The 15,353-nt window shown below is 41.8% G+C and overlaps 1 protein-coding gene across 3 annotated transcripts in view; it reads left to right on the top strand.

The window, feature by feature from the left end:
* The window catches only part of drosha (drosha ribonuclease III), a 138,284-nt gene that overhangs the window by 103,241 nt on the left and 19,690 nt on the right, over positions 1 to 15,353 (top strand). For all 3 annotated transcript variants that reach the window (XM_078419456.1, XM_078419440.1, XM_078419448.1), the window contains 3 exons: positions 517 to 599; positions 1,125 to 1,228; positions 9,698 to 9,790. In XM_078419456.1, coding sequence (XP_078275582.1) covers positions 517 to 599; positions 1,125 to 1,228; positions 9,698 to 9,790 — 280 coding nt within the window. The remainder of the gene's footprint in view (positions 1 to 516; positions 600 to 1,124; positions 1,229 to 9,697; positions 9,791 to 15,353) is intronic.

Below are 15,353 nucleotides of genomic sequence, written 5' to 3'. Positions count from 1 at the left end.
CAGGGTTTAACTAAGGGTTACCCTACAGTTTTAAAGGTGTGCCTGAAACCGTTCTGCGTGGTTTGAAAATAGATTTGATTCTTTAATTTTTGTATACGCGGATTTGCGGATAGGACATTAACTTAAGAAGTGATAGGTCCATGAATTTTTAGCATGAGGCAGTACAGACCTAGGGGATACATATTTAAGTAGGATTAGAAAGAAGTTGAGGAAAATTACTTGGAGAAGAATGTGATCTGGAACTCTCAAAATGAAAGGGTGGTGAGGGTGGAAACACTCATCACATTGCGAAAGCCCCCACATAAGCATTTATTGTGCTCAGACTTGTAAAACTGCAGACCAAGGGCAGGGAAGGGGCTTCAATCTTCTTGTGTCATTTTCATACAGCAAGGACCGTGAGCAGAATGGACTCCTTTGAGACTGTATGTTTCTGTGATTCTGAGGGATTCAGCATGTGCAACATACAAAATGTAAATAATGTAACATTGCTCTAAGTTATTTTTCTGTTTTATTTAGCTTTCATAGCTGCACTTTACATCGACCAGGACTTGGACTATGTCCGCACCTTTATGAATGTCTGCTTTTTCCCAAGATTGAAGGTCAGTACATTTTAATATAAATTCATTGAGCCCACATCCTCTTGCAATCTCTGCATCAAATATAATATTGCAGATCAATTCCAGGCAGGTATATCTTTATGTGGAATCACAATCAAATGATTTTTTTGTGAACTTGGTGTTCATCAACTTAATGTTGTGCATCACATTTTAATATTAACTACCTATATTTTCTGTGGGTGTTAATACTGCTGTCAGCAGAACATAATAATAATACTTATAACCCAACATTTTTTTCAATGTATCATTGCTCTTTATTTCCCTGTAGTTTTCTTTGTGGCAAGGTTCCCAGACAATTGCTTGTAAACCTATACAGAATTGGTCTAGACTATTTGGGATTTATTTGGGATTTCTTTCACTTGATTCCTTTGGAGGGTAAAAGCTTGTATGTTAAGAATACAGCGGTTATGTTTGACGGAAATGTTAGAGTGCACAAGGTCTACGGTTAACTACGGTTGACATGCACAGCCTTTAATTTTTAATGGCCTTTTCTTGATGTTGCTGCAGGAGTTTATACTGAACCAGGATTGGAATGACCCCAAGTCTCAACTACAGCAGTGTTGCCTGACCCTCAGAACAGAGGGGAAAGAGCCCGACATTCCTCTGTACAAGTGAGTTTCAATATGTGCTGCGAATGAAAATGTTTTTGTTTTGTGAAACTCATTAACTGAAACCCAAGGTTATAAATTTTATTCTGTATGTGCATCACTAGCATTATTACAATCCACTCTGGTCCAATCTACTTCTCTAGATTCAAAAAGGATTATGTAATGTTCGAAAATAACTAAATTGTTATTCAATTATTTGTAATCGGAGAACTTTGTGGTGCGATTATGCTGTAATGTTTTGGAATGTAATATTGAGATGGGTAGCCTCTGCAGGCCATTTATTTTCCCTCATCAACTTTAGCAGATAAAGATATGATTGAAATGGTGGTGATGCCAGTAAAAGCACCAACTAACCATTTGCTGTGTTTTAATGCAATTCTGAGGTTTTTATCCTCTAAAAGCAAATTAACATTGAAAAATGAGTAGGCAGTATGTTTTTTTTTCATTATTAAGGCCTCACTGGAGTCATTAATGGTAAATTGATACAGTATTCCACAGCTGTACTGTCAAACCAAGAGTAAATGTCTTACTCCTTGTCTGGCTTTGCATGGGATTTGCTGCAGAGCTACGTATTTGCCTCGTGCAGATTTCGATCTGGAATTGTTAATTGTTGGCCAGATCTGATCAAACTCTGAAGTATCAGTTCCCAGCATTGCACTTTTCATTCACTTGAGCCTTACAAAGATCTGCATGTTTCCACCTTAACCACTCTCAATTAACTGTAACCAGTTCCATCTTCATAAGATTTGTCCTCCATAGCTTAGCCTCGACTAAACTATAAATCATATCATTAAGCTGCACTCAGTTACATGGAAATAAAGTCTCTCAACCTTTCTTATCCATAAACCTGTCCAAATGAGTCTAACCGTTGTTATTATATCTGCCTCAACTACTTCCGTAGGCAGCTTGTTCCATGCACCATCAACCTGCTATGAAATAGTTGCCCCTCAGTTTTCTGTTAAATCTTTCTCCCCTCACCTTAAACCTATGCCCTCTAATTTATGATTCTTCTGCCCTGCGAAAACGAGTCTGTGCCTATCTACTGTACCTGTTGTGACTTCAGCTGACAAGACTGAAAGATGCTTCGCCTTGAGTTTGATGTCTCCTCTATTAAGCCACTTCTTAAAACCCATGCCTGAGTCCTAATATCTCCTTGTGTCGTGCCATTTCAAATTTTATTTGGTGGCATTCCTGTGAAATGCCTTGCAAAATGTTACTGCGTTTAAGGGAGGATAATAATTGACTCTTAATTGCTCTGAAGTGATGCAATAAGCCACTCAGTTGAACATATTCTAGTTCTGGATCATGCTTCTAGTTTCACCGTCCTTCTGATTAATTTTACTGATTGTATACCTCTTTGTCACCTTCCCCTCAGCTAATAATGAACCATTCTACATTTCCTTATCATCGTCTGCTTTGATCTTTCGTTTTTACACTTTGCCCTTCCATATCTCGTCTCCCTCACCCCTGACTCAGTCTGAAGAAGGGTCTAGACCCGAAACGTTACCCATTCCTTCTCTCCAGAGATGCCGCCTGGCCTGCTGAGTTATTCATTTTGTGTAAACCAGCATCTGCAGTTTCTTCCTACACCATGCATCTAATGTTGGACTAATAGGAATGAAACTGAACGGAGCACATCGCATTGAGTTAGAAGCCAAATTTGGCCGTTTCAAAACTGCTTCTGACAGTCGACCTTGCAGAATCCTTGTCACAAATGTTTGGAGACCAATGTCTAATTGGGAGCTGCCCCACAGACTTGTCAAGCAACAGCCTGACATCATCAAACTTACAGAGTCCTCCTTTACAGACAAAATACCAGACTCCCCATCACAATTCCAGATTTGTGGCTTCTTTCCTGATAATAAAACTAGTTTTAAGGCTTTTCAAATTTCAAATCCATCTTTCTGTGTTCCTGTTCAGCTGTAAATTGCATACAAAATGGGGCATTTAGTCCATTGAGGGAGGGTGAAATAGCCTTTTAATATTTTATCAGTGATCATATTTCTTGTACGTCACTCTTAATGCATAAATCAATCCTGCTGCCCCTATATCAATACATGCGCTGCACTCTTTTTTCTGGTTCCGATTCTGCCTTTGCCATTTTTCTCTCATGGCTGTTGAAATAAGTCAGTGGTTTACTTCAGTGATCATCAAACGTTTCCCACAATAACGTGTCCCCCTTCCCATTCCCACACCAACCAGTCTGCTTCGACCCCCACCACTGCTAACGTGAGGCCAAATGCAAACTAGAGGAACAGTACTGCATATTCCACCAGGATAGTCTACAATCAGTGGCATGGTCATTGAATTCTCCAATTTCAGATAACCTGCAGACACAATGTGTATGAAGGAACTGCAGATGCTGCTTTACTGGGGATGCTGGGTAAACTGACTGCCCTCCCTTGCCTCTCCAATCTTTGCACATCCCCAATCCTGGACTTTCCACTCGTCACTTTAATTTATAGACAATAGACAATAGGTGCAGGAGGAGGCCATTCGGCCCTTCGAGCCAGCACCGCCATTCAATGTGATCATGGCTGATCATTCTCAATCAGTACCCCGTTCCTGCCTTCTCCCCATACCCCCTGACTCCGCTATCCTTAAGAGCTCTATCTAGCTCTCTCTTGAATGCATTCACAGAATTGGCCTCCACTGCCTTCTGAGGCAGAGAATTCCACAGATTCACAACTCTCTGACTGAAAAAGTTTTTCCTCATCTCAGTTCTAAATGGCCTACCCCTTATTCTTAAACTGTGGCCCCTTGTTCTGGACTCCCCCAACATTGGGAACATGTTTCCTGCCTCTAACGTGTCCAACCCCTTAATAATCATATGTTTCGATAAGATCCCCTCATCCTTCTAAATTCCAGTGTATACAAGCCTAATCGCTCCAGTCTTTCAACATATGACAGTCCTGCCATTCTGGGAATTAACCTAGTAAACCTACGCTGCACGCCCTCAATAGCAAGAATTTCCTTCCTCAAATTTGGAGACCAAAACTGCACACAGTACTCCAGGTGCGGTCTCACTAGTGACCTGTACAACTGCAGAAGGACCTCTTTGCTCCTATACTCAACTCCTCTTGTTATGAAGGCCAACATTCCATTGGCTTTCTTCACTGCCTGCTGTACCTGCATGCTTCCTTTCAGTGACTGATGCACTTGGACACCCAGATCTCGTTGTACGTCCCCTTTTCCTAACTTGATTTCATGTTTCATGTATCTTATTGTGTTTTATGACTGTTGGCAGACCAATTTCCCTCCTGGGATAAATAAAGTTCTATCATATCGTATACCGAGAATAGATACAAAATGCTGGAGTAACTCAGCGAGTCAGGCAGCATCTCTGGAGAAAAGGAATAGATGATGTTTTGGGTCGAGTCTAAAGAAGGGAAACTTCACCTATTAATTTTGTCCAGAGATGTTGCCTGACCCGCTGAGTTACTCCAGCATTTTGTTTCCATCTTCAGATAACCTGCATCCCCTTTGTCTCTTTCTTTCGCTTCCTATCTACCCTAATCCTTGTTCCCACAATACCTCCCCAGCGCCCTATCACCATGTATGAAACTAACTTTTTGTTATGTCTGATGCCAGAGATTTGCTTTGTGCACTTTGTGCACTTTCCCTGCCATTCTCTGCTTGAATTGTTTATATTGAATAAAGGCAAGTCGTTTATTTGTATTTGCACTACCTTCAAACTTTTAACTGCATATTTGTTAAGTTTAGATTTGTGGTTGCTCAGGTTAAATTGTAAGTGTCCACTGAGTTTGTGTATGAGAATTCTGGAACATAATAACGTTACCACAGGAAAGGTGTTGGCAATCATGAACGTATAAAGGAGGATAAATGTTGGGTGCCTGACAAACTGTATTTTGGGATGTTGTGGGAAGCTAGGGAAGAAATTGCTGGGGCCCTGGCAGAGATTTGTTTATAATTATTATTGTCATATATTTGACATGCTCTCCAGCCAAATCACACTATACATGAGTACAATCAAACCATATATGAGTATAACGGAAAGGAAACAGAGTGCAGAATATATATAGAAAGAGTAAATATGAAAATAAGTTTCTAGATGTGATATTAAACCACAAAATCTGCTGAAAACCTCATAAAACATGTGCAAGCAAAGCTGGCAAGAAGCATTGCAGTCCTGGGAAGAACAAGGCACATTTTGAATCACAAAGCGCTGTACATTGTTTATTGTTCACTTGTATCGCCATATCTAAATTACTGTGTGGAGGTATGGGGTAACACTTAGAAAAGCACCCTACATCCATTATGCAGACTGAAAAAAATGGCCATAAGGATAGTTAATAATGTAGGATTTTGCAAACACACCAACTTTCTTTTTTTAAAGTCAAATGTCTTGAAGTTTATGGATCTAGTAGAATTTAACACAGCACAAATAACATATAGAGCAAGAAATAATTTACTACCAGGTAATATACAAAAAATGTTCTTTGACAGGGAGGGTGGTTATAATTTGAGAGGAAAGTTTAATTTAAAGAAACTTAGTGTTCGTACAGCTGTGAAGAGTACGTGTATGTCAATCTGTGGGGTGAATTGTGGAATGATCTGGATATGGAACTCAAGCAAAGCACAAACATAATTCAGTTCAAGAAGATGTACAAATTTTTTTTCCAGAGGTATAAGAATGAGGAAGGGCTGTGATGACGGTTAAGTTTTAGTTTATTGACACTGTGATATTCGCGTTGTGCATAGAATTTGGATAATTTAAATGTTTGCGTGTGTGCAAAAATGTGTATATACCTGTATGTATGTATGTGGCATATTTATGGATATATGTATGTATGTGTGTGTGTGTGTGTATATATATATGTGTATATATATATATATATATATACATATATATATATATATATATATATATATATGTATATATATATGTATGTGTGTATATATGTATATATATATATATGTATGTATATATGTGTGTGTGTATATATATATATGTGTGTGTGTGTGTATATTTATGTGTATATCTATGTATATATATATGTGTGTGTGTATATATGTGTGTGTATATATATGTGTGTGTGTGTGTATATATGTGTGTATGTATATATATGTGTGTGTAAGAAAATAACTGCCTATGCTGGTACAAATCACAAAATGCTGGAGTAACTCAGCAGGTCAGGCAGCATCTCAGGAGAGAAGGAATGGGTGACATTTTGGGTCGAGACCCTTCTTCAAACTGATGTCAGGGGGGCGGGACAAAGGAAGGATATAGGTGGAGACAGGAAGATAGAGGGAGAACTGGGAAGGGGGAGGGGAAGAGAGGGACAGAGGAACTATCTAAAGTTGGAGAAGTCAATGTTCATACCACTGGGCTGCAAGCTGCCCAAGCGAAATATGAGGTGCTGATCCTCCAATTTCCGGTGGGCCTCACTATGGCACTGGAGGAGGCCCATGACAGAAAGGTCAGACTGGGAGTCGGAGGGGGAGTTGAAGTGCTCAGCCACAGGGAGATCAGGTTGGTTAAGGTAGACTGAGCGAAGGTGTTGAGCGAAACGATCGCCGAGCCTGCGTTTGGTTTCGCCGATGTAAAGAAGTTGACATCTAGAGCAGCGGAAACAATAGATGAGGTTGGAGGAGGTGCAGGTGAACCTCTGTCTCGCCTGGAAAGACTGTTTGGGTCCTTGGATGGAGTTAAGGGGTGTGGTAAAGGGACAGGTGTTGCATCTCCTGCGGTTGCAGGGGAAAGTGCCCGGCGATGGGTGACGTTTCGGGTCGAGACCCTTCATCAGTCTGAAGAAGGGTCTCGACCCGAAATGTCACCCATTCCTTCTCTCCAAGATGCTGCCTGACCTATTCACAAAATGCTGGAATAACTCAGCGGGTCAGGCAGCATACCTGCTGAGTTACTCCAGCATTTTGTGAATAAATCGATTTGTTCCAGCATCTGCAGTTATTTTCTTATGCTGCCTGACCTGCTAAGTTACTCCAGCATTTTGTGTTACCTTCGATATGTACCAGCATCTGCAGTTATTTTCCTACACTCTATGTAGATGAGATATAGTTTGTGAATTAATTGCTGAGTAGCGGTGAAGGGTAGGAATAAATAAGTGTATACCTCCTCCTACTCCTTTTCGAACATGTAAGATTTACTTTGTGTTTATGAGAATTTATTTATTGAGTTGTGTATAGGTTTATCGTTCATTTCATTTTATTGTTATTTTGTTTTGTTTTTATCTTTTTTTGTTTTACATAAAATATAAACAACAACAACAATATAATATTACAGCTACAGGAAAAGTGCAGTTAACAATTAGTGCAAGGGCCACAATAAGGAAGATTGAGACTAAATCCGTAGCTGATGAGAGGGCTGATAACGGGAAAGAATGTGTTCTTGAATCTGGTGGTACATATTTTCAAGCTTTTGTATCTTCTGCCCCAAGGGAGAGAGCCAACGAGAGAATGACTGGGGTGTGAGTGGTCCTTGATTTTGTTGGCTGCTTTCCCAACACAGCATGAAATGGAGTTGCTAGGGGTTTTGGGAATGGAGAACACTGTTTTATGTGATAGACAGGGCTGCAACAACAATTATCTGCAATTTCTTGCAGTATTAGGCAGAGCAGATGCCAAACAAAGCTGTGATTTATCCCGATATGCAACTTTCTATTGTATCTTCCTTAGACACAGATAAAGTGCATGTGTCACTGTAGAGTGGCTAATGCTGTGCCTTTATTTAATAAGGGCTACAAAGAGCTACAGGCCAGTGATGCTATCATCAGTGGTGGGAAATTGACTGCAGAGGATTCCGAGAAACAGGATTTGCATTTTGTATGGATAGGACTGATTAGGCCCAGAGAGCAGTTTTGTGCGTGGGAATTTGTGTCTCACAAATTTGGTTGCATTTTTGTAGAGGTGACCAAGAGGATTGAAGAGGGCAGGATGATAGACATAATCTATATGAACTTCAGCAAGGCCTTTGACAAGATCCTGCTTGGAGGCTGGTCTGAACCTTAGATCACATCGGATCCAGGGTGAGCTAGACAGTTGGATATAGAATGAGCTTGATGCCAGGAGGGTGGGAGTAAAGGTCTGCTTTTTAAATTGGAGGCCTGTGACCATCAGTGTGCCCCAGAGATTTTTACTCGATCTCCTGTTCGCCAAATATATTAACAATGGAGGCAGACAGTGGCCCCACGGTAGAGATGCTGCATTACAGCGCCAGAGACCCAAATTTAATCCTCACTATGGGTGCTGTCTGTACGGTGCTTGTACATTCTCTCTGTGACCACGTTTTCTCCGAGTACACCAGTTTCCTCTGTAGGTTAATTGGCATCAGTAATGGTGTAAATTGTTCCTAGTGTGTAAGATAGTGCTAGTGTATGGGGTGATTGCTGGTTGGCGTGGAATCGGTGGGCCGAAGGGCCTGATTCCACGCTGTTTCTCTAAAGTCTAAAATCTAAAGGTGGCATGATTGTGTATGACACCAAAATAGGTGGTGCCCTGGACATGAAGAAGGTTGTCTAAGGTTACAACAAGATCTAGAGCAATAGGAAAAGTGGCAAATGGATGGCAGATGGAATTTAACTCGAACATGTGTGAAGTGGTGAAATTTGGGAAGTTGAGCAATGGAAGATAAATGCACAGTAAATATTAGGATCCTGGGAAATGTTGTAGTACAAAGGTAAAAAATATATAATTTCCTGAAAATCCTGACACAGACAGGATGATGAAGAAGCGTTTGCTTTCTTTGGACAGGGCACTGAGCACAGAAGTTAGGACGTCATGTTTCAGCACTACGTCGGTGATTGTGTGTAGTTCTGGTTGCTATGCAGCGGGAAAGATGTGATTAAGCAAGAGAGAGAGAGTGCAGAAAAGATTAACCAGAATGTTGCTGGAACTGGAGGGCTTGAGTTATAAGCAGAGATGGGAGAAAGAGACTGGGTGTGCTGGGACTGTTTTCCTGGGGGGAAAAAGAGGTTGAGGAGTGTCCTTATCGAAGTTTATAAAATTATGAGAGGCTGATAGGATCGGGGCAGAGGCAGATAAGGCCAATAATCTCTCATTTTAGACTCCCCTATGGTAGGTGAGTCTAAACTAGAGGGCATGGTTAAAGGGAAAATATTTAATTGGGATCTTACAAGGTAGTTTTACACACATGGGGATGGACGTATGGGATGAGATGCCAGGTGAAGTAGTAAAGATACTTGGTTAGGAAAGGTTTAGAGGGACAAGGCTAAATGCTCAGAAATGGGACCAGCTCAGGTGGGCACTTGGTCGGCACCTGTATAACATTATACTGTTTCCATACTGTATAACATTATAATGCTGTGTTTCCTCAGATTGTTAAGTGTGTATTCCCAAATGTATAGAGAATAATGAACAGTTTTCCTCAAGATGTCCAAGTGAAGGTCTTGTTTATAATGATTGCTTGTTTTTTTGTGCAAAGATGTGGTTGTTTTTCGATAAACATATTAAAATTTAATTCTGTTTTATCAGGATTCTTCAGACAGTAGGACCATCCCATGCCAGAACATATACTGTAGCTGTGTATTTCAAGGGAGAGAGGATTGGATGTGGTACAGGTCCAAGGTATGATTATTGTTATAATTATTGAGACATTATACGTATGATTCAGCAGGGATGCTAATCCAATAAACGTTGACTAACAGAATACGATACCAAAGGCCATTGGAGTACATGTGAACCCACCATGTCACAGAGGAAGATCATTCAGACCATCAGCCCCCCATGCCATTCCCAACAAAGCAATCCCATCAATCCCATTTCCCCCTCTCCTTAAGTCCTACAATTTATTCTCTCCAGTGCCCAACAACCTGGCTTCTTTTAATGCATACTTGGGGGGTAATTAGGGGTAATTCCACTCTCTTTGGGATGTGAGAGGAAACCGACTCAGTCCTAGAACATGCAGACTCCACGCCTGAGGTCAGGATTTGCTCCAGCTCCCTGGAGCTGTGAAGCAGCATCACCAGCTGCTGTGCCCTGAGCCTGATCCCATGTCCCTGAATACAAGTGTTTAGGAAGGAGCTGCAGATGCTGGTATAAATTGAAGATAGACACAAAAAGCTGGAGTAACTCAGCGAGACAGGCAGCATCTCTGGAGAGAAGGAATGTGTGACGTTTTGGGTCGACACCCTTCTTCAGACTGGTCTCCCATCCTTCTCTCCAGAGATGCTGCCTGTCCCGCTGAGTTGCTCCAGAATACAACTTGAGATGGTTCCGTTGATTGGTACTTGGTCAGTTTTGTTTGCTTCAGTTGAGTATTGCCATCACAGTCACAACTTCCCATCATGGTGAACTATTCCAAAACACCACCCTTAAAGGCCTATCCCACTTAGGCGATTTTTTAGGCGACTGCCAGCGGCTGTCAAAGTCGTAGTAGGTCGCCGAAAAACTGGCGACTGGACCCCACCAAGACAATGTCTACGACAAGCTACAACAACCTACCACCTAATCGACGTCAAGCTATGGCAAGCTACCGACAACCGGCGACCCAATCGTCACGACTTAGGACGTTCACCTACGACCGCGCCTACGACAACCTACGACCATATAGGCGACAACCTACGACAACTGAAGTCAACCTACATCTACCCATGACAAGCTACGACAAGCTACAACCCTGTCTGCGACAACTGAAGACAAGTGAAGACAATTCACATCATTTTGGCCTCCTGTTTTGACGCCAGTACCTGTTGCCGGTTGACACAATGGAATTCACCGAAGTCGGCACCGGCGACAACCTACGTAACCTGGCGACAACCTACGACAGCACCTACGTCAGGAGACGTCAAGCTACGATCATTGGCGTCAAACTAACAGACGCCAAAATCTTTTAAACATCTCAAAATCCAGCGACCTGAAAAACGCTACGACTCTTTGGAGACTACTCACGACCATCCAGGCGACACCCCGGCGACCGTGTGGTGACAGCCTAGTCGCCTAAAAAGTTGCCTGAGTGGGACAGGCCCTTTCTCCCTACCAGCAGCCCACCAGAAAATGATCAATTTTGTCTTTTAGATTTTACAGAATATTTGTCAAATTTTTGTCAGAGTATTTTTGCTAAAATCAGGCAATGATGATTAGGACAGCAAAAATTGTGAAATTGGGAACCCTCTTATTGAAGGGAGGAGAATCTCAACATGTTTGTTCCTGAACCTGCATCTCTAAGCATTTAACCTTGCCAGGGCTGTCCATGGTATTGTGTTGGTATGAGGATAAGGTGACCCGAACTACGATGTCCATTATCTTTAAAGTTACACGACCTGTTTTGTGTATGTAAAATGGCAAATGTGTATATGTGCTGTGGAAAGACCAGGATAGTTTTTCATACCCTTGTGGAAGGCTGATGTAGTTAGTATTTCCAAATGCACATCTCTAATTGCCCTGGAGCTGCCACCTTGAACAAATGCAGAATTTGTGAAAGATGCATCCTGTACTGCTGTTACAATTACTTTGACCCAGTGAGACAGAAGAATCAGTCATACATTTCTGAACCCATTGGCTGTATTGATCCCAATAGCTCATCGAATAATGTCAGCGGAAGAAACAAAGCTAAAAACTTTGAAGGAGATTCGTTCATAATAGTTTGGATAAATGAAAGTTAGACCTGCTACACACTTTTATTTCAGTTTTAAAGTAACCTCAGTAGTAATATTGTTGATAAAAAATAGAAACATAGAAAATAGGTGCAGGATGAGGCCATTCAGCCTTTCAAGCAGCACCACCATTCATTGTGATCATGGCTGATCATCCACAAGTAACCCGTGCCTGCCTTCTCCCCATATCCCTTGATTCCACTAGCCCCAAGAGCTAGTGAATCATCCAGTGAATTGGCCTCTACTGCCTTCTGTGGCAGAGAATTCCACAAATTCACAACTCTCTGGGTGATAAGTTGTGTGGTGTACCTTTATCCGTTATTAAATTGTGTGCACTACTGAATTCTTCATTGTGGATGAACACTTGATTTCAGCGGAGTAACTGCAGAGATCAACAGTACAATCCACAAAGAGCTTTGACTAAGTTATAGTGGATATGTCACATTGATTCAGGAAGCATTTATATTCCATTTAGTGTGAATTGTCATTTTTGGTATTAGTCGGACTAAGTGTAGCAAGATTTTCCAGACCACCACCTGCAAGTAGTCGGATAAAGCCACAGCTTTCCTCGGGTGAATTTGTTTAATTAGTGTAGCTGTCAAGTTTCAAAGTTCCCAAGAGATTCACACGGCTCAACAGGAAACCAGTAAGCTTCATTCACACCTTTTTAATGGCCTTCATTGCTTTGTTACATTAGTTTATCTAAGAGGAGTGAGCTGGAGCCCTGATCCAGAGGCTGTACATTTTTCTGAACCTGTAGCTATAATAAAATAAGAAATAAAATGTGATTAGAATAATCTGAAATTGCCTTGAAGTCCTCATAAATATCAATATTGGTTTTGCGCAGAAGATACCATTAAAAAAAAATGAAGTCCACATTGAACATTCTTAATGGAAAAATTGAAATGTTTGATTATTCTTTATTACAATTCATTTGTGAGCTGATGTTTGTATTCACTGTTGTGGCAGAGAGCCTGGAGTGGTACTGCGCAGCAATAACTCCAAAGACGTACAGGTATGTAGGTTAATTGGCTGGGTAAATGTAAAAATTGTCCCTAGTGGGTGTAGGATAGTGTTAGTGTACGGGGATCGCTGGGCGGCACGGACTTGGTGGGCCGAAAAGGCCTGTTTCCGGCTGTATATATATGATATATGATATGATAACAAAATAATTGACCTTTGTGGGTGAATGCAATTCCTGTGTGATTTAATTTTTCATTGACAATAATTGTTGATTCAAGAAGATTCGCTATGTTAAACTGGTTTACAAAAAATATATATTAGTTCTAGATGTTGCCCACACCAGCCAACATGTCCCAGCTACACTACTCCCACCACCCTGCATTTTGCCCATATCCCTCCAAACCTGTCCTGTCCATGTACCTGTCTGACTGTTTCGTAAATGTTGGGATAGTGCCTGCCTCAAATACTTCATCTGGAAGCTTGATTCCATACACCCACCACCCTTTGTGGACAAAGTTACCCCTCGGATTCCTATTAAATCGTTTTGCCTTTGCGTTAAACCTATGCCCTCTGGACCTTCATTAACCTACCCTGGGCAAGAGACTCTGTGCATCTACCTGATCTATTCCTCTCATGATTTTATACACCTCTATAAGATCATCCCCTCGTCCACCGGCGCTCCAAGGAATAGAATCCCAGCCCACATAACCTCTCCCTATATCTCAGACTCTCTAATCCTGACAACATCCTGTAAATCTTCTCTGTACCCTTTCCAGCTTGACAACATCTTTCCTATAACGGTGCCCAGAATTGAACACAATACTCTAAATGCAGTCTCACCAACATCTTGTACAACTGCAATATGTCCTCCCAACTTCTATACTCAATATTCTGACTAATGAAGGCCAATGTGCCAAATGCCTTTGTGACCACCCTATCTACCTGCGACTCCACCTTCAAGGAACCATGCACCTGCACTCCTAGATCCCTCTGCTCTACAACATTCCCCAGAGCCCTACCTTTCACTGTGTAGGTCCTGCCCATGTTAGACTTCCCAAAATGCAACACCACATATTTCTCTGTCTTAAATTCCATCAACCATTCCTCAGCCCACCTGATCAAGACCTTGCTGCAATTTTTCACAACTGTCTTCACTATCTGCAAAACCACACACTTTTGTATCATCAACAAACTTGCTAATCTTGCGATATATGTTCTCATCCAAATCATTTGTCATAGATGACAAACAGTAAAGATGGTGCAGAATCATCTCCCAACTGCAGAAGCAGGAATGTGGTCAGACATCAATTTTATTTTTCAGAAAGCAAGTATTAGCTACTTTGGTGATTACGTCTTGAGAGGGAAACAGGACTAACCTTTTCAATTAGATCCAAGTGGCTTGAATTTTGCACTAATAATAATGGTAAAACTGCAACCATTTGCTGTCATTGCAACATTAAACAGACCAATTTCTAGTCCATTGATGTGCAGTTTAACATGGCTGCTGTCAGTGATTCCCTGCTCCTCCAATAGTAAAACCAGGAAAAATCAGTGAATTGACCAAAAAATAATTTGCAAACTAATTGAATATGATGTATCTTGAAAGTGGTGCATGAAAGACACATGAGTTTTTATAGGTCATATTTTGTAGACTTGATGGGCCAAATGATCTAATTCGGCTGCTATAACCTCTGAACCGGGTGGTGCCGTAAGTGGCAGCATCGCCAACAGCCTGTCTCGTCCCTTCTTTTGTTGCTTTTAGTCTGTTTTATTTGTTTTAGTTTATCTTTAGTTTAGTTTTATATCGGGGGGGGGATTGGGAGGAACTTTTTTTAATCTCTTCCCTTGACGGAGGTGCGACTTTTGCCGTATCGTATCTCTGTCCGCACTGCGGCCTAAGATCGTGGAGCTGGCAGTCCCTTTGTTGTGGCTCGACCTCGGAAGCTCCAACCACAGGAGCTTCGACTGCTCCGATCGCAGGAACCTCGATCGCCCCGATGCGGGGGTTTCGATTGCCGATTGTGGGAGCTTCGATTTCCCCAACTGCGGATGGTTCGATCGCCCCGACCGCAGGAGAAAAGGAGGGAAAAGGTCAAACTTATTCACCTTCCATCACAGTGGGGAATGTGAGGTCGCCGAAAAACAAGATGGACGTGCTGCCTGAGCTGGTGGGGACTCGGAGGGATTGCCATGAATGCAGTGATCTCGGTGTTTGTGGGGACATCGTGCCATGAGAACATCCTGGAGTCTGATGCGAGTGTGGACGGCTTTCTGACTGTTTGAGCGGACAGGGACTGCAGAGAAAGTGACAGCGGTCGGGACAACTCTGGTGAAGAGCGTGTGTGTGTGGCCCGGACATTGAACTGATGGCTGTGGGTCACTGCTTATGCTGTGTGCCCTAGGGATTCTCTTGCGCCACTGTGGTGGCTGTTTATGTTAAATCCTTATGTAGTTTTGTATCTTATTGCTTTTTTGGTATGACTGTATGGTAAATCATATTTTGCTGTACCTCAGTACACATGACAATAAAGGACCATTGAACTTGTAAGACTAAAAGCCGGATAACAGTTGAC

Source organism: Rhinoraja longicauda, chromosome 2 (genome assembly GCF_053455715.1).
Source record: "Rhinoraja longicauda isolate Sanriku21f chromosome 2, sRhiLon1.1, whole genome shotgun sequence".
NCBI lineage: Eukaryota > Metazoa > Chordata > Chondrichthyes > Rajiformes > Arhynchobatidae > Rhinoraja > Rhinoraja longicauda.
The sequence above is the reverse complement of the archived record's forward strand: the minus strand, read 5'-3'. Positions and strand labels throughout refer to the sequence as shown.